This window comes from Sycon ciliatum, chromosome 9 (assembly GCF_964019385.1).
Source record: "Sycon ciliatum chromosome 9, ocSycCili1.1, whole genome shotgun sequence".
NCBI lineage: Eukaryota > Metazoa > Porifera > Calcarea > Leucosolenida > Sycettidae > Sycon > Sycon ciliatum.
The window spans coordinates 10,998,789-11,018,935 of NC_088651.1; the positions used below are offsets into that span (position 1 = coordinate 10,998,789).

Consider the following 20,147-nt stretch of genomic DNA (forward strand, 5'->3'; position numbering starts at 1 on the left):
GCACGGACAGAATGGGCCCGAAAATGTGAAAAAAATGTAAATGCATTTGTTTGGCTCCTGGGTGGCTCGCACACCGTAGCACTATGCCGGAAATTTGAGTTTTTCCGGCCTGGAAAGCCTGTCAGTGAGGCGCAAGAACTTGTAAATCATGTCCTGAGGGCCAGCATAGTGGCAGGAGTGTGTGGTCAAAATTTCACTCAAATCCACTGAGAAACACCAAAGTTACGGTCAATTGAATGCCATATGAAATTTTTGGGTGATGTGCCCCCTTAAGGGGGCACATCACCCAAAAATTCGCTGAAAAATCGAATTTGTAAATTCATATTGAGTGCTACGTCAGTTGAAAGAGCATGAATAGCTGCAAATTCTCTGAAAACTGTGTCCCTATCTGACCAGCCGTTCAAGAGTTATGGCCGAAAATGTGCCCTTGCAAGGAAAGATTTTTTTGTTGCATGCTGTCATTTGTTGGCAGCACTGTATTTGAATGTGAGCAGACCGTGCGCAACTTGTCGTATTATGGAAACACGCGAAAGTGTGCAGAATTTTGCCCCAAGTCCAAAAAAGTACAAAAAATCACGTTAAAAAACCACGTATTGGGCTGCACGGCGGCGGGCAAAGCCCGCCGCCGTGCAGCAGGACTTTTGCCAGCACCCTCGTGACGTTGCAGATATGTGGCTTGATTATTGTAGTTGACGTTGATTTAGTGACTTTGGCAAGTTTGAGTCGTGTCAAGAAGTCAGGTAGGATTCAGTACTAGGCAGTAGTGAAACGTGAGTGGCAGTCTTTGCCGGTTTCTGAGGGCATCCTGGATTTGGTGTGCAGCGCTGAGGAAATGGCTTGCTGTGGAGGTCCCAGCACTGGCTGTTGTATCAAAGGTACGACCTCGTAGCACGTGCTAAACCTAAAAAAATTCAAAAATTGACTTGGGTCTGTGGGAGTCCGTGAAAGAACGCCCACTCGTTCCGTTGTGACAGATTCCAGGGCCACGTTGAGGGGCCCTACCCCACCACCCATGGCTGCTTCTGGACTTGTTTTAGGTTTGGGTCCCGCGCACGGACAGAATGGGCCCGAAAATGTGAAAAAAATGTAAATGCATTTGTTTGGCTCCTGGGTGGCTCGCACACCGTAGCACTATGCCGGAAATTTGAGTTTTTCCGGCCTGGAAAGCCTGTCAGTGAGGCGCAAGAACTTGTAAATCATGTCCTGAGGGCCAGCATAGTGGCAGGAGTGTGTGGTCAAAATTTCACTCAAATCCACTGAGAAACACCAAAGTTACGGTCAATTGAATGCCATATGAAATTTTTGGGTGATGTGCCCCCTTAAGGGGGCACATCACCCAAAAATTCGCTGAAAAATCGAATTTGTAAATTCATATTGAGTGCTACGTCAGTTGAAAGAGCATGACTATAGCTGCAAATTCTCTGAAAACTGTGTCCCTATCTGACCAGCCGTTCAAGAGTTATGGCCGAAAATGTGCCCTTGCAAGGAAAGATTTTTTTGTTGCATGCTGTCATTTGTTGGCAGCACTGTATTTGAATGTGAGCAGACCGTGCGCAACTTGTCGTATTATGGAAACACGCGAAAGTGTGCAGAATTTTGCCCCAAGTCCAAAAAAGTACAAAAAATCACGTTAAAAAACCACGTATTGGGCTGCACGGCGGCGGGCGAAGCCCGCCGCCGTGCAGCAGGACTTTTGCCAGCACCCTCGTGACGTTGCAGATATGTGGCTTGATTATTGTAGTTGACGTTGATTTAGTGACTTTGGCAAGTTTGAGTCGTGTCAAGAAGTCAGGTAGGATTCAGTACTAGGCAGTAGTGAAACGTGAGTGGCAGTCTTTGCCGGTTTCTGAGGGCATCCTGGATTTGGTGTGCAGCGCTGAGGAAATGGCTTGCTGTGGAGGTCCCAGCACTGGCTGTTGTATCAAAGGTACGACCTCGTAGCACGTGCTAAACCTAAAAAAATTCAAAAATTGACTTGGGTCTGTGGGAGTCCGTGAAAGAACGCCCACTCGTTCCGTTGTGACAGATTCCAGGGCCACGTTGAGGGGCCCTACCCCACCACCCATGGCTGCTTCTGGACTTGTTTTAGGTTTGGGTCCCGCGCACGGACAGAATGGGCCCGAAAATGTGAAAAAAATGTAAATGCATTTGTTTGGCTCCTGGGTGGCTCGCACACCGTAGCACTATGCCGGAAATTTGAGTTTTTCCGGCCTGGAAAGCCTGTCAGTGAGGCGCAAGAACTTGTAAATCATGTCCTGAGGGCCAGCATAGTGGCAGGAGTGTGTGGTCAAAATTTCACTCAAATCCACTGAGAAACACCAAAGTTACGGTCAATTGAATGCCATATGAAATTTTTGGGTGATGTGCCCCCTTAAGGGGGCACATCACCCAAAAATTCGCTGAAAAATCGAATTTGTAAATTCATATTGAGTGCTACGTCAGTTGAAAGAGCATGAATAGCTGCAAATTCTCTGAAAACTGTGTCCCTATCTGACCAGCCGTTCAAGAGTTATGGCCGAAAATGTGCCCTTGCAAGGAAAGATTTTTTTGTTGCATGCTGTCATTTGTTGGCAGCACTGTATTTGAATGTGAGCAGACCGTGCGCAACTTGTCGTATTATGGAAACACGCGAAAGTGTGCAGAATTTTGCCCCAAGTCCAAAAAAGTACAAAAAATCACGTTAAAAAACCACGTATTGGGCTGCACGGCGGCGGGCAAAGCCCGCCGCCGTGCAGCAGGACTTTTGCCAGCACCCTCGTGACGTTGCAGATATGTGGCTTGATTATTGTAGTTGACGTTGATTTAGTGACTTTGGCAAGTTTGAGTCGTGTCAAGAAGTCAGGTAGGATTCAGTACTAGGCAGTAGTGAAACGTGAGTGGCAGTCTTTGCCGGTTTCTGAGGGCATCCTGGATTTGGTGTGCAGCGCTGAGGAAATGGCTTGCTGTGGAGGTCAGCCATGGGTGGTGGGGTAGGGCCCCTCAACGTGGCCCTGGAATCTGTCACAACGGAACGAGTGGGCGTTCTTTCACGGACTCCCACAGACCCAAGGCAATTTTTGAATTTTTTTAGGTTTGGCACGTGCTACGAGGTCGTACCTTTGATACAACATCCAGTGCTGGGACCTCCACAGCAAGCCATTTCCACAGCGCTGCAAACCAAATCCAGGAGGCCCTCAGAAACCGGCAAAGACTGCCACTCACGTTTCACTACTGCCTAGTACTGAATCCTACCTGACTTCTTGACACGACTCAAACTTGCCAAAGTCACTAAATCAACGTCAACTACAATAATCAAGCCACATATCTGCAACGTCACGAGGGTGCTGGCAAAAGTCCTGCTGCACGGCGGCGGGCTTCGCCCGCCGCCGTGCAGCCCAATACGTGGTTTTTTAACGTGATTTTTTGTACTTTTTTGGACTTGGGGCAAAATTCTGCACACTTTCGCGTGTTTCCATAATACGACAAGTTGCGCACGGTCTGCTCACATTCAAATACAGTGCTGCCAACAAATGACAGCATGCAACAACAAAATCTTTCCTTGCAAGGGCACATTTTCGGCCATAACTCTTGAACGGCTGGTCAGATAGGGACACAGTTTTCAGAGAATTTGCAGCTATTCGTGCTCTTTCAACTGACGTAGCACTCAATATGAATTTACAAATTCGATTTTTCAGCGAATTTTTGGGTGATGTGCCCCCTTAAGGGGGCACATCACCCAAAATTTCATATGGCATTCAATTGACCGTAACTTTGGTGTTTCTCAGTGGATTTGAGTGAAATTTTGACCACACACTCCTGCCACTATGCTGGCCCTCAGGACATGATTTACAAGTTCTTGCGTCTCACTGACAGGCTTTCCAGGCCGGAAAAACTCAAATTTCCGGCATAGTGCTACGGTGTGCGAGCCACCCAGGAGCCAAACAAATGCATTTACATTTTTTTCACATTTTCGTGCCCATTCTGTCCGTGCGCGGGACCCAAACCTAAAACAAGTCCAGAAGCAGCCATGGGTGGTGGGGTAGGGCCCCTCAACGTGGCCCTGGAATCTGTCACAACGGAACGAGTGGGCGTTCTTTCACGGACTCCCACAGACCCAAGGCAATTTTTGAATTTTTTTAGGTTTGGCACGTGCTACGAGGTCGTACCTTTGATACAACATCCAGTGCTGGGACCTCCACAGCAAGCCATTTCCACAGCGCTGCAAACCAAATCCAGGATGCCCTCAGAAACCGGCAAAGACTGCCACTCACGTTTCACTACTGCCTAGTACTGAATCCTACCTGACTTCTTGACACGACTCAAACTTGCCAAAGTCACTAAATCAACGTCAACTACAATAATCAAGCCACATATCTGCAACGTCACGAGGGTGCTGGCAAAAGTCCTGCTGCACGGCGGCGGGCTTCGCCCGCCGCCGTGCAGCCCAATACGTGGTTTTTTAACGTGATTTTTTGTACTTTTTTGGACTTGGGGCAAAATTCTGCACACTTTCGCGTGTTTCCATAATACGACAAGTTGCGCACGGTCTGCTCACATTCAAATACAGTGCTGCCAACAAATGACAGCATGCAACAACAAAATCTTTCCTTGCAAGGGCACATTTTCGGCCATAACTCTTGAACGGCTGGTCAGATAGGGACACAGTTTTCAGAGAATTTGCAGCTATTCGTGCTCTTTCAACTGACGTAGCACTCAATATGAATTTACAAATTCGATTTTTCAGCGAATTTTTGGGTGATGTGCCCCCTTAATCATTGTTGTGATTTGCTTTCAAGCAATGTGCATAATCAGTAACTTGATGTTGCTGTTTTTGTTTTTTTTTGTTTTTTTTTGGTTTCCCGTTCTCGGGGCCTTCTATTCGGTACTCTTTGTAGTTGTACTTCTGTACTGTTGAGCTATCCGAATTCAAATAAACATAAAAAATAAAAAATAAGTAAAATAGCGTCAATAGGCATCCTATACCTCACCATTTTTGTTATTTTTTCTATTGGTGGACTGCAGTTGGCCTCTTCACACTTCCAGCCAACAGGTCCAAGACTATACAGCGTCTGAAGTGGAGTGCACATGGGGAAGCCAACGATTCGTCCATTACTTCTTATTTTACTCAAAATTCAAAATTCTCATGGGACATAGTACCACAAAACTCGTTGAAATGCCTCCCAAGAAAAGGCTATCAACAAGGCACCGACACGAGGAGAAACTACAACAACCCAGCTGTCAACTACAACAAGAAAAAACTTCATCAACCTGATTGACTTGACTCTACACGCGACGAAAAATTATTTTACTCGAAATGTCCAGAAATGTACAATGTCCAGAAATAGCAATTCACCTCGTACTACATTGCACTACAATCATGTACATGTACATGACAAACGTCATGACGTCACTGGACTCGCCGCGCGCGTGTGAATAAGAACGGTCTGGCTAGAATCAAAAATTTAAGAACTTTCCTAATCCTAGGCTGCGCTCGAGCCCCTGCGTTCTTCGGCGCCCGATCTTACTGTAGGTGCCGTAATCACGTCGGATGGCAAGTCCGATGTGGAGATAAGAAGACGCTTTAATAGCACTAGGGAAGCAAAAGATCATTGAGCTTCAATTCATTTGGAAATCGCCATCACTTTCTTTGCCTACTAAATTTCGTTGTGTTAGGTCTATTGTGCTAGCGACTGTTTTATACGGATGCCAATCTTGGACATTATCTGCCTCATCAATGAGAAGAATTTCATCCTTCGAGATGAAATGCTTCCGCCGACTCTTAGGAGTAACATACCACGACCGGCGTACCAACCAATCTATCCTGGAAGAAATCAATGACATCATAGGAGCAAGGATGCGGCTAGCGAACGAAGTCAAGAAATTTAAGTTGATGTGGTTTGGCCATGTTACGAGACATGACGTTTTCTCCAAGCCCTTCCTGCAAGGATCAACTCCTGGATCTCGACCGAGAGGAAGGCCCGCGACATCATGGATTTCTAACATTAAAAGTTGGATGGGTCTTCCCTTGCATGCTCTCTCTCATGCAGCACACGATAGAGTTGGATTCAGAGACATCATTCACAATTCTCTCGCTGATTAATGCCTCTACGATCACCTTGTGATTATGAGTTATACATACATACATACATACATACATACATGCGTGACACTGACTGGTGGTGGTTCAGGCAGCGACGCATTCTCCAGAGCGCCCCAGTCTTCTGCGAAAGGCGTGCAGAACATTTGGCGATATGGGCGTGCCAGGACATGCAGGAGTCGATCGCTACACCAAGATAGCGAGCAGTGGGCGCACTAGGTAACCGAGTGCCATGGCAGACTAATACTAGTACCAAGAGTACATAAACCTCTTGGTAATACCAAGAGTATATAACCCCCCAGTAAGTTAGTAACCCCCCCCCCCCCCCCAGGGGGGGGGGGTAATTATACTCTTGGTACTACAGTGCTGGAAACTGAAATCCGATCCCCTTGGCGGTGCGGCGCCGGCCGCCAAGGGGGTCGGATTTCAGTTTCCAGCACTGTACATGTACGTGTGTGTTGCGCTGGCGGCCGGCAGGCTCTTTCCAGCATTTAGGATCAGGCTTCGATGTTTCAGCCAGTCAGCGAGGGTTGAAACCGAGGCGGATAAGACAGTGGACACTTCCTGTGCTGACCTCCGGCTGCATACGAGCGCAATTCCGTCCGCGAGTCTACAGCGGGGACCTCCCGGGTATAAAGGCTGAAGAGAATAGGACCCATCAGGGCCAGCACCGCACCCTGGGGGAAGCCACTAAGTCTTGTGCACGCTGATGTAGAGCTAGTCTAGTCTGTGTTGTTGTTGTTGTAGAAGTTTATTTAACGTCGCACCACAAACAGGCGACTTCGCCTCCTTTGATACATGTGGACGACAGAAGGAATGAGAGAGGGGGGGGGGCAGAAGTACGGAGAGAGGAAGGGGAGAAATAAGCAAAAGCAATAAGCAATAAGCAAAAGCGGAATGGGAACATACTACTGTGCTCCCACACAGAGATTGCATTGCACACAGACGCGTTGGGTACGACGGTGGCCCCGAGAGGTAGCTGGCAAACCAGCGCAGGGCAATACCAGACACTCAAACGCAGTGGAGATCCCGCAGAGCGTGGTATTGTGGACGTATCGAACGCTTCGGACATGTCTAACAGACAAACACGGTTACACCTGTTAATAGTCCCTGGTCTTTGGCTGTTAAAATACGATTTGACATTAGGACTAGTGCGTCTTCGGTGGAGTGGCCACGCCTGAAAGCAAACTGGGTAGTCGGTAACGACGCTGTGAGGTCCAGGAAGGCGATGAGCTCCTTCTGAACCAACTTCTCTAGCAACTTAGGGAGTATGGGTAGAAGGGACACAGCCTAGTCACAGGGCGGAAGTTGGTTGGTACCGACGGATCACCAGCTTTGTACAGGGGGACGACGTAACTCGTTAGCTAACTTGAACTCCGAGGCGACATGGCCGCGCGACAGCGAAGCATTGAATAAGATCGTGAGACGGTGCCAAGATGTCAGAGCAGAACTTGAGGATTATCCCTGGCACGCCATCGCTGCCTGTTGCCTTAGCGCGGGATTAACTAGTTACTTGGCGGAGTAGTCTTTCAACAGCAGAGAATTTGACTCTGACATTGGAGAACTGGGGGAGTGAAGTGCGTGGTTGAGGGGAGCGTATCTCCTAGTTCCTTGCTCCTTTTCTTTACAGCGCTAGTTTTAAAACTGCACGGGATATTGTTGGTGGCCGTCTGCCGTGTGCAACAGAGCATGGCCGCCCCTCTACCCCCCCCCCCCCCCCCCGGCCGGGCCGGCCCTACAATGCCGCGGATTGTGTAGCTCTTGCCGTCTTGGCGTCTTGCCGCTTGCGTCTTCGATCTTTGACTTTGTGAAGAAGACAGATCCACGTTCTGGCAAGTAGTTCTGCACACCATGTAAAAAGGCCCTAGGCCTGTGGGACTGCCCTATTCAAAATTTAATAATAATAATAATAATAATTTTAATATGGCAATAAGTAGGACGAGCTGAAGCGACATGTGGACTACTTTATTAACAATGTAAGCGATGGAGACGATGCAAGAAACAATCTAAAGGGTAAATAAAATACATGTAAGAAGAAAAAGGGCAATGGAAAAAAGATGATTCGAACAAGTTTTCGTACAACACTCTTCAGGAATCACCGTTGTACTAAAGAACAAAATGAGAACAAAGGAAATAATATAGCAATCAAGGTAGGGTGACACGATACAATGACAGCACTGGAATATCGAGGTGCGATTTCTCACAAAAGTGTGTAGAACACAAGGGTATACAAGTAAGAACTAAGCGTGACAAGTGTGTATCAGCAACAAAAACAAAAAAGTGAGAACGAATGATAATAATAACAATAATAAACAAGAAGGTGACAAAACACATTTAGGCACAAGTGGCAACAACGTTGCCACACTACACAAAAGAACATTATTTGAACAATTTTAGGGTAATAACACTATCTTTCTGGACACACAAATTCGGCTTATGAATGCGCTGACAAACAGCTTCCAAAACTTGTAACTGCAAAAGATAACCATGACGAGCACGGCACAAAACAGAAAAACAGGAATCAGAATAAGTACGACAACAGTCAGTACTAGAAACCAAATGATTGTATACTGAAGACTTATTACGAGACGGACGCACACAATCTCGACTCACGCGCACACCCTCACACTCACTCTCACCCTCACTCAGCTCACCTTCTCCCTCACTGTCCGAATCAGAACCTGCTCCGTCATCCACAGCGGTTCGACTCTCCTCCTCACTTGCATCGTCCTGCGTCTCACCTTCACCACCCACGCCAACCGTGAATGCCGTTGCCTTCATGTCAGTCGTCGTCCTTTCAGATTGTTTCCTTTGTATTTTTACCGTGAATTCATAGGTCCGGTTGTAATCTGCTGTAGATCTCCATGGTCTGTCATTTGCTGCTTTGTTTTGTGGATTAGTTGTTGTTGTTGTTGTTGAATGTGAACCTGGTGTTGTTGTTGGATGTGAAGCTGGTGTTGTTGTTGCAGCCATGGTTGTTGGTCTTTTTGTTGAATCCAGCTCTAGTTCCGGTGGGACAAATCGACCGCCGCGGGTGCTCTCCACCAACACATACCTCGAGGGAGGAGGGTCAGGGGGAGGCAGAGGTGCTGTCACCACTCGAGGCACAGCCCCATGCAAAGCACCCAGAGGCACAGACTTAGGCACACCCGAGGGCTGCACCAATGGCGGTTCCGCACGCACCTCCGAAGAGCTGCCAAGCTCAAGCCCGTCCAACACAGATGTCAGAGGGGGAGCGGCAGACAGCGGCAGGGAACTATCCTGCCGTGTAGGTGATGGGTTTTTTCTCCTAGGCCTCCCGCGTTTGGGCCTCTCAGATTGCGCACTGGGTGGAAGGATGTGAAGTGGAGTGTGTTGTTTGATACGTGCGTTCAGGTGCTGAACAGTCCTACCAACATACCGACTAGCACAATGTCGGCATTCGAAGTTGTAGATAACATGACTGAGGTGGAGGGTTGGTAGGACGTCCTTCCGCACCGTGAACGCACGCATTGTTGTGAAGACTGGCACAAAATGTACTGCATAATAAGTACGACGGACGATAGACTTGACTTCGCGACACACTTTGATCGATTCCTGCCCCTTCCATGGCAAACATAGATAGACGGGACAGCGAGGTGGACCAATCAGCACCGATTTCGGTTTCTGCTCTATGGACAGAAACTTACGCAACAAGAATTCCGGATAGCCATTCTTCAAGAAAACAGATCGAAGAAAATCGAACTCGGCCTGCAGCTTACTGGGCGAACAAATACGTTGCGCACGGTCCACGAGGTTACGAACTAAGTTGACCTTGTATTGAGACGAACAATATGAATCGAAGGCAATGTACTGACCAGTGAACGTAGGCTTACGATACACAGAAGTCAACATTTCACAGCCAGTCTTCTCTACAAGCACGTCTAGAAATGACAACTTACTAGACTGCTCGTGCTCACAAGTAAAGCGGAGGGAAGGATGTAGGCTGTTGAGCACATCGAGAAACAATTCACTGCTCTCAACACTGTCAAAATGCGTGAACGAATCGTCAACAAAACGCACGTAGAACGCGGGCCAAAGCGACTCATCAATCTTGCACTCACAATAACCAACGAATATATTGGCGAGGACGGGACCAAGAGGAGATCCCATCGCCACACCATCCACTTGCTTGTACATCACATCGTTGAACGAAAATTCGACACCAGTTGTAACTGACAGCATCAAATGACGAAACGCCGCTTCCGATACCCATGGAGTATCAACATCATCGTTACGGTACAATACATCCATACAGATGTCAACAGTCTCATCAATAGGAACATTCGTAAAGAGACTTACAACATCGAAGGAACACATGTGTGCATTGAGAGGGACCGGACTATCACGAAGCCTCGCAACAAAGTCGAAGCTATCCTTCACAGTGCGTTTGCAATAGTAATCTTGAACAGGCTGTAGGTAGATGCACAGCCATTTCGAGATAGAGTATTGAGGGGAGGCGGTCATGGATACTATTGGTCTAACAGGGCATGTAGGTTTATGGATTTTTGGAAGGCCATAGAGTCTAGGACGAAGGGTACCAGTCGGTTTGATGCGATCGAATTCATGTTTTGATATTTGTTCTTCATTCTTTAGCTTCTTAAGATAAGTTACTAGATCCTTTTCTACTTTTTCAGTTCGATCACAGGTCTTGACCGGACCAAGTGTACGGAACTTTGACGTGTCATTTAGGATAACGGACATCTTCTCGATGTAGTCAGTTTTATTCATTAAAACAGTTGCACGACCCTTATCAGGGCGCGTGACAATAATGTCTTTGTTATTCCGTAGCTCATGCAGGGCTTTGAGATGTTCGCGTTTCAATGAGAACGTTCTTCTATCCGGTAATGCATCAGCGTGTTCCTCGGCCTCTGCCCGGATCTTTGCGGCGCAAATGGACTGTTGTGACTCGGACACCGGTCTGAAGCGTAATAACTTGCGGTAAAAGAGCTCAAACTCGGTCATGATGACTTCCTTCTTGTTTGATTTTGGTGGAATCCCGAAATCGGTTCCACGACAAAGGAGTTCTTTCTGAAGAGTGGTCAGCTCTAGTGATGTCATGTTAATTATGGTGGTATCAGGATCGATAGTGACATGTCCATATCTTTTCTGTCTTAGCCAATTGTAGGTCTTGTCATGTTTTGTGATTAGATGGATACGTTGTTTCTGGTCATTTTCCGAAAGGAGCATAGAGAATCTCAAGAAATCGTGAGAGGAGAGAAAGCAGCGTGCATGATCATACAAATACCTAAACCGCGAACGTGACTTTGACAAAGTGTCGCAGGACCGGGCAATCTCGTCTTTCATGAATACGCGTTCGATGTTTAACGTGTGGTAAGCTTTGGTCCTGCGGACACGGTTCTCTACACCACCTGGACAAACACCATTGTCCAGACAACGTCTAAGGAACACTACGTTCAATGCAACACTACGATAATGAAATCGTGACTTCAGCGCATGGTTCAGAATATCTATCTGAGTCTGGCTATATCTCGACCTGAAGTATTTAAAGATATGGACATGTCACCATCGATCCTGATACCACCATAATTAACATGACATCACTAGAGCTGACCACTCTTCAGAAAGAACTCCTTTGTCGTGGAACCGATTTCGGGATTCCACCAAAATCAAACAAGAAGGAAGTCATCATGACCGAGTTTGAGCTCTTTTACCGCAAGTTATTACGCTTCAGACCGGTGTCCGAGTCACAACAGTCCATTTGCGCCGCAAAGATCCGGGCAGAGGCCGAGGAACACGCTGATGCATTACCGGATAGAAGAACGTTCTCATTGAAACGCGAACATCTCAAAGCCCTGCATGAGCTACGGAATAACAAAGACATTATTGTCACGCGCCCTGATAAGGGTCGTGCAACTGTTTTAATGAATAAAACTGACTACATCGAGAAGATGTCCGTTATCCTAAATGACACGTCAAAGTTCCGTACACTTGGTCCGGTCAAGACCTGTGATCGAACTGAAAAAGTAGAAAAGGATCTAGTAACTTATCTTAAGAAGCTAAAGAATGAAGAACAAATATCAAAACATGAATTCGATCGCATCAAACCGACTGGTACCCTTCGTCCTAGACTCTATGGCCTTCCAAAAATCCATAAACCTACATGCCCTGTTAGACCAATAGTATCCATGACCGCCTCCCCTCAATACTCTATCTCGAAATGGCTGTGCATCTACCTACAGCCTGTTCAAGATTACTATTGCAAACGCACTGTGAAGGATAGCTTCGACTTTGTTGCGAGGCTTCGTGATAGTCCGGTCCCTCTCAATGCACACATGTGTTCCTTCGATGTTGTAAGTCTCTTTACGAATGTTCCTATTGATGAGACTGTTGACATCTGTATGGATGTATTGTACCGTAACGATGATGTTGATACTCCATGGGTATCGGAAGCGGCGTTTCGTCATTTGATGCTGTCAGTTACAACTGGTGTCGAATTTTCGTTCAACGATGTGATGTACAAGCAAGTGGATGGTGTGGCGATGGGATCTCCTCTTGGTCCCGTCCTCGCCAATATATTCGTTGGTTATTGTGAGTGCAAGATTGATGAGTCGCTTTGGCCCGCGTTCTACGTGCGTTTTGTTGACGATTCGTTCACGCATTTTGACAGTGTTGAGAGCAGTGAATTGTTTCTCGATGTGCTCAACAGCCTACATCCTTCCCTCCGCTTTACTTGTGAGCACGAGCAGTCTAGTAAGTTGTCATTTCTAGACGTGCTTGTAGAGAAGACTGGCTGTGAAATGTTGACTTCTGTGTATCGTAAGCCTACGTTCACTGGTCAGTACATTGCCTTCGATTCATATTGTTCGTCTCAATACAAGGTCAACTTAGTTCGTAACCTCGTGGACCGTGCGCAACGTATTTGTTCGCCCAGTAAGCTGCAGGCCGAGTTCGATTTTCTTCGATCTGTTTTCTTGAAGAATGGCTATCCGGAATTCTTGTTGCGTAAGTTTCTGTCCATAGAGCAGAAACCGAAATCGGTGCTGATTGGTCCACCTCGCTGTCCCGTCTATCTATGTTTGCCATGGAAGGGGCAGGAATCGATCAAAGTGTGTCGCGAAGTCAAGTCTATCGTCCGTCGTACTTATTATGCAGTACATTTTGTGCCAGTCTTCACAACAATGCGTGCGTTCACGGTGCGGAAGGACGTCCTACCAACCCTCCACCTCAGTCATGTTATCTACAACTTCGAATGCCGACATTGTGCTAGTCGGTATGTTGGTAGGACTGTTCAGCACCTGAACGCACGTATCAAACAACACACTCCACTTCACATCCTTCCACCCAGTGCGCAATCTGAGAGGCCCAAACGCGGGAGGCCTAGGAGAAAAAACCCATCACCTACACGGCAGGATAGTTCCCTGCCGCTGTCTGCCGCTCCCCCTCTGACATCTGTGTTGGACGGGCTTGAGCTTGGCAGCTCTTCGGAGGTGCGTGCGGAACCGCCATTGGTGCAGCCCTCGGGTGTGCCTAAGTCTGTGCCTCTGGGTGCTTTGCATGGGGCTGTGCCTCGAGTGGTGACAGCACCTCTGCCTCCCCCTGACCCTCCTCCCTCGAGGTATGTGTTGGTGGAGAGCACCCGCGGCGGTCGATTTGTCCCACCGGAACTAGAGCTGGATTCAACAAAAAGACCAACAACCGTGGCTGCAACAACAACACCAGCTTCACATCCAACAACAACACCAGGTTCACATTCAACAACAACAACAACAACTAATCCACAAAACAAAGCAGCAAATGACAGACCACGGAGATCTACAGCAGATTACAACCGGACCTATGAATTCACGGTAAAAATACAAAGGAAACACTCTGAAAGGACGACGACTGACATGAAGGCAACGGCATTCACGGTTGGCGTGGGTGGTGAAGGTGAGACGCAGGACGATGCAAGTGAGGAGGAGAGTCGAACCGCTGTGGATGACGGAGCAGGTTCTGATTCGGACAGTGAGGGAGAAGGTGAGCTGAGTGAGGGTGAGAGTGAGTGTGAGGGTGTGCGCGTGAGTCGAGATTGTGTGCGTCCGTCTCGTAATAAGTCTTCAGTATACAATCATTTGGTTTCTAGTACTGACTGTTGTCGTACTTATTCTGATTCCTGTTTTTCTGTTTTGTGCCGTGCTCGTCATGGTTATCTTTTGCAGTTACAAGTTTTGGAAGCTGTTTGTCAGCGCATTCATAAGCCGAATTTGTGTGTCCAGAAAGATAGTGTTATTACCCTAAAATTGTTCAAATAATGTTCTTTTGTGTAGTGTGGCAACGTTGTTGCCACTTGTGCCTAAATGTGTTTTGTCACCTTCTTGTTTATTATTGTTATTATTATCATTCGTTCTCACTTTTTTGTTTTTGTTGCTGATACACACTTGTCACGCTTAGTTCTTACTTGTATACCCTTGTGTTCTACACACTTTTGTGAGAAATCGCACCTCGATATTCCAGTGCTGTCATTGTATCGTGTCACCCTACCTTGATTGCTATAATTCCTTTGTTCTCATTTTGTTCTTTAGTACAACGGTGATTCCTGAAGAGTGTTGTACGAAAACTTGTTCGAATCATCTTTTTTCCATTGCCCTTTTTCTTCTTACATGTATTTTATTTACCCTTTAGATTGTTTCTTGCATCGTCTCCATCGCTTACATTGTTAATAAAGTAGTCCACATGTCGCTTCAGCTCGTCCTACTTATTGCCATATTAAAATTATTGTCTCCTCGTCGAATTTTTAAATACTTCAGGTCGAGATATAGCCAGACTCAGATAGATATTCTGAACCATGCGCTGAAGTCACGATTTCATTATCGTAGTGTTGCATTGAACGTAGTGTTCCTTAGACGTTGTCTGGACAATGGTGTTTGTCCAGGTGGTGTAGAGAACCGTGTCCGCAGGACCAAAGCTTACCACACGTTAAACATCGAACGCGTATTCATGAAAGACGAGATTGCCCGGTCCTGCGACACTTTGTCAAAGTCACGTTCGCGGTTTAGGTATTTGTATGATCATGCACGCTGCTTTCTCTCCTCTCACGATTTCTTGAGATTCTCTATGCTCCTTTCGGAAAATGACCAGAAACAACGTATCCATCTAATCACAAAACATGACAAGACCTACAATTGGCTAAGACAGAAAAGATATGGACATGTCACTATCGATCCTGATACCACCATAATTAACATGACATCACTAGAGCTGACCACTCTTCAGAAAGAACTCCTTTGTCGTGGAACCGATTTCGGGATTCCACCAAAATCAAACAAGAAGGAAGTCATCATGACCGAGTTTGAGCTCTTTTACCGCAAGTTATTACGCTTCAGACCGGTGTCCGAGTCACAACAGTCCATTTGCGCCGCAAAGATCCGGGCAGAGGCCGAGGAACACGCTGATGCATTACCGGATAGAAGAACGTTCTCATTGAAACGCGAACATCTCAAAGCCCTGCATGAGCTACGGAATAACAAAGACATTATTGTCACGCGCCCTGATAAGGGTCGTGCAACTGTTTTAATGAATAAAACTGACTACATCGAGAAGATGTCCGTTATCCTAAATGACACGTCAAAGTTCCGTACACTTGGTCCGGTCAAGACCTGTGATCGAACTGAAAAAGTAGAAAAGGATCTAGTAACTTATCTTAAGAAGCTAAAGAATGAAGAACAAATATCAAAACATGAATTCGATCGCATCAAACCGACTGGTACCCTTCGTCCTAGACTCTATGGCCTTCCAAAAATCCATAAACCTACATGCCCTGTTAGACCAATAGTATCCATGACCGCCTCCCCTCAATACTCTATCTCGAAATGGCTGTGCATCTACCTACAGCCTGTTCAAGATTACTATTGCAAACGCACTGTGAAGGATAGCTTCGACTTTGTTGCGAGGCTTCGTGATAGTCCGGTCCCTCTCAATGCACACATGTGTTCCTTCGATGTTGTAAGTCTCTTTACGAATGTTCCTATTGATGAGACTGTTGACATCTGTATGGATGTATTGTACCGTAACGATGATGTTGATACTCCATGGGTATCGGAAGCGGCGTTTCGTCATTTGATGCTGTCAGTTACAACTGGTGTCGAATTTTCGTTCAACGATGTGATGTACAAGCAAGTGGATGGTGTGGCGATGGGATCTCCTCTTGGTCCCGTCCTCGCCAATATATTCGTTGGTTATTGTGAGTGCAAGATTGATGAGTCGCTTTGGCCCGCGTTCTACGTGCGTTTTGTTGACGATTCGTTCACGCATTTTGACAGTGTTGAGAGCAGTGAATTGTTTCTCGATGTGCTCAACAGCCTACATCCTTCCCTCCGCTTTACTTGTGAGCACGAGCAGTCTAGTAAGTTGTCATTTCTAGACGTGCTTGTAGAGAAGACTGGCTGTGAAATGTTGACTTCTGTGTATCGTAAGCCTACGTTCACTGGTCAGTACATTGCCTTCGATTCATATTGTTCGTCTCAATACAAGGTCAACTTAGTTCGTAACCTCGTGGACCGTGCGCAACGTATTTGTTCGCCCAGTAAGCTGCAGGCCGAGTTCGATTTTCTTCGATCTGTTTTCTTGAAGAATGGCTATCCGGAATTCTTGTTGCGTAAGTTTCTGTCCATAGAGCAGAAACCGAAATCGGTGCTGATTGGTCCACCTCGCTGTCCCGTCTATCTATGTTTGCCATGGAAGGGGCAGGAATCGATCAAAGTGTGTCGCGAAGTCAAGTCTATCGTCCGTCGTACTTATTATGCAGTACATTTTGTGCCAGTCTTCACAACAATGCGTGCGTTCACGGTGCGGAAGGACGTCCTACCAACCCTCCACCTCAGTCATGTTATCTACAACTTCGAATGCCGACATTGTGCTAGTCGGTATGTTGGTAGGACTGTTCAGCACCTGAACGCACGTATCAAACAACACACTCCACTTCACATCCTTCCACCCAGTGCGCAATCTGAGAGGCCCAAACGCGGGAGGCCTAGGAGAAAAAACCCATCACCTACACGGCAGGATAGTTCCCTGCCGCTGTCTGCCGCTCCCCCTCTGACATCTGTGTTGGACGGGCTTGAGCTTGGCAGCTCTTCGGAGGTGCGTGCGGAACCGCCATTGGTGCAGCCCTCGGGTGTGCCTAAGTCTGTGCCTCTGGGTGCTTTGCATGGGGCTGTGCCTCGAGTGGTGACAGCACCTCTGCCTCCCCCTGACCCTCCTCCCTCGAGGTATGTGTTGGTGGAGAGCACCCGCGGCGGTCGATTTGTCCCACCGGAACTAGAGCTGGATTCAACAAAAAGACCAACAACCGTGGCTGCAACAACAACACCAGCTTCACATCCAACAACAACACCAGGTTCACATTCAACAACAACAACAACAACTAATCCACAAAACAAAGCAGCAAATGACAGACCACGGAGATCTACAGCAGATTACAACCGGACCTATGAATTCACGGTAAAAATACAAAGGAAACACTCTGAAAGGACGACGACTGACATGAAGGCAACGGCATTCACGGTTGGCGTGGGTGGTGAAGGTGAGACGCAGGACGATGCAAGTGAGGAGGAGAGTCGAACCGCTGTGGATGACGGAGCAGGTTCTGATTCGGACAGTGAGGGAGAAGGTGAGCTGAGTGAGGGTGAGAGTGAGTGTGAGGGTGTGCGCGTGAGTCGAGATTGTGTGCGTCCGTCTCGTAATAAGTCTTCAGTATACAATCATTTGGTTTCTAGTACTGACTGTTGTCGTACTTATTCTGATTCCTGTTTTTCTGTTTTGTGCCGTGCTCGTCATGGTTATCTTTTGCAGTTACAAGTTTTGGAAGCTGTTTGTCAGCGCATTCATAAGCCGAATTTGTGTGTCCAGAAAGATAGTGTTATTACCCTAAAATTGTTCAAATAATGTTCTTTTGTGTAGTGTGGCAACGTTGTTGCCACTTGTGCCTAAATGTGTTTTGTCACCTTCTTGTTTATTATTGTTATTATTATCATTCGTTCTCACTTTTTTGTTTTTGTTGCTGATACACACTTGTCACGCTTAGTTCTTACTTGTATACCCTTGTGTTCTACACACTTTTGTGAGAAATCGCACCTCGATATTCCAGTGCTGTCATTGTATCGTGTCACCCTACCTTGATTGCTATAATTCCTTTGTTCTCATTTTGTTCTTTAGTACAACGGTGATTCCTGAAGAGTGTTGTACGAAAACTTGTTCGAATCATCTTTTTTCCATTGCCCTTTTTCTTCTTACATGTATTTTATTTACCCTTTAGATTGTTTCTTGCATCGTCTCCATCGCTTACATTGTTAATAAAGTAGTCCACATGTCGCTTCAGCTCGTCCTACTTATTGCCATATTAAAATTATTGTCTCCTCGTCGAATTTTTAAATAATAATAATAATAATGTAATGGCACACACTGTGACACATATGCACATACCTATGCACAGTCCGGTCCTGGTCCGGTCCACGAACTCATCACGACACGAGATAGTACGTAACGTTAGTTGACCGACACGCGACACGTGCACGTGTGACGTGTGTATTGTGGTTACTAGTAACACCCGGTTGTCGATATGACGTAACTAACTGACACTGTACATCTCTGTTCTGTTCTGTGTATTGTGTTCACCTGGTTCACACCATGTAGATCTACCATGTCCATGTAGGTCTACCAGGGAGCCCTACACATAGTCTACGTATGTACGTATGTGTACAGTCCGTGCGCCAGATTCAAAATATCGCTCTGTAGGGCTCCCTGGTTCACACTCGACTCCCATGCCGAGATCTCGAGTACGTCGTTTGCTTGCTTGGTCCACTATTTTTTTTCGAAAAAGACAGTATGGATATTGTCCACGATACACCTCAGCTGTGAGCACGAGATTTTGTCTGGCTCGGACTACTGAACTTCTACTAAGTTCTACAAGTTCCGTCACTTTCCAACAATAAGACTGTTGTAGCTGGAAGAGCAAGTGGCTCGGCTTTCCTGGCAGTGCTACTGCTAGTACATGTAATAGTTTCTTCGCCATTGCAAGTCTTCGGACAGTTTTTTTTTGAAAATTTGTGCTTGACAAAGCTAAAATCAGTCCCGAACAGTCGGCTACTTGGATAGGAGCTGATCATGCCGGCCCCAGGAAAATCGTTCGAAGTCACCTTCTACAGGGCCGAGAAGGAAATACTGGGAATGACGATCGGCGGCGGAGCACCTCTGTTCCCCTGCATCTACGTCGTACAAGTAAGCTTTCTGTCTTCAGGTTTCTTTTTGTGTGTGACAACGGCCTGCCATCCGTGGCCTATGCAGCATGCTTGTTTGTGTGTGTGTGAGAGAGAGAGACAGTGGGGGGGGGGGGGGGGGGGAGGTGTTGTCTTGTACATGTGCTAGCAGGACGAGACCTACATGTATGCAGCTAGCTGGCTGTTACATGCCCTGAGGCAGTTTTTTGTGACGTGTGGAGTGCCCGTTTCAACGTGGCCACAAGATACTGTAGGTGATACGTTACTCACAGAGCAAGCTAGGCTGAACACAAAGCAAGCTAGGCTGAACTAATACTGACAGTGCCTGTTGGCCATCGTCTAGCATAGAAAACATGTTTGTCTAGAGCTGGTGCACAGTATTGCCTACTAATACTATTGGTTCAGCCCTGGAGGGTTTGAACACTGTCTCCAGTATTTTACTTTGATTGGCACCTGTCTGCAAGTTGATGGCATGTCATCTTAATGTGTGGTGTGCATGTGGTACGTGCTCCACTCTGTGTAGCCTGCATCTGGCATGGGGGGGGGGGGGGGCTGTGCACCCCCCCCCCCCCCCTAAAAATTCGACCTAGGTTCAGTATGCACATATTGACCATAATGACATGCACCAGGCAACCTACACAGATGTGGACGTGCACCCCCTAAAATGGGGGACCAGCTACATGTATGCCCCTGGTGTGCATTGTGGGTCAATTTATTTACACGGCTTCATCACTTCACCACCTGTGTGGATTAGGCAGTGGTCAGTATCTGGCACTAGTCTTGATCTGGTTCATTCAGATCTGGTCCTCATTGCTAAATCTGTGGGTGTACATCCA

At 46.9% G+C, this 20,147-nt stretch overlaps 1 protein-coding gene across 1 annotated transcript in view; it reads left to right on the top strand.

Annotated features, from left to right (window-relative positions):
- The first annotated feature begins 18,823 nt into the window (after window positions 1-18,823).
- LOC135824680 (PRKCA-binding protein-like) overlaps window positions 18,824-20,147 on the top strand; it is a 33,092-nt gene continuing 31,768 nt past the window's right edge. Inside the window, exon 1 of the mRNA XM_065337391.1 lies at window positions 18,824-19,312. Coding sequence (XP_065193463.1) covers window positions 19,199-19,312 — 114 coding nt within the window. The 5' untranslated portion in view covers window positions 18,824-19,198. The remainder of the gene's footprint in view (window positions 19,313-20,147) is intronic.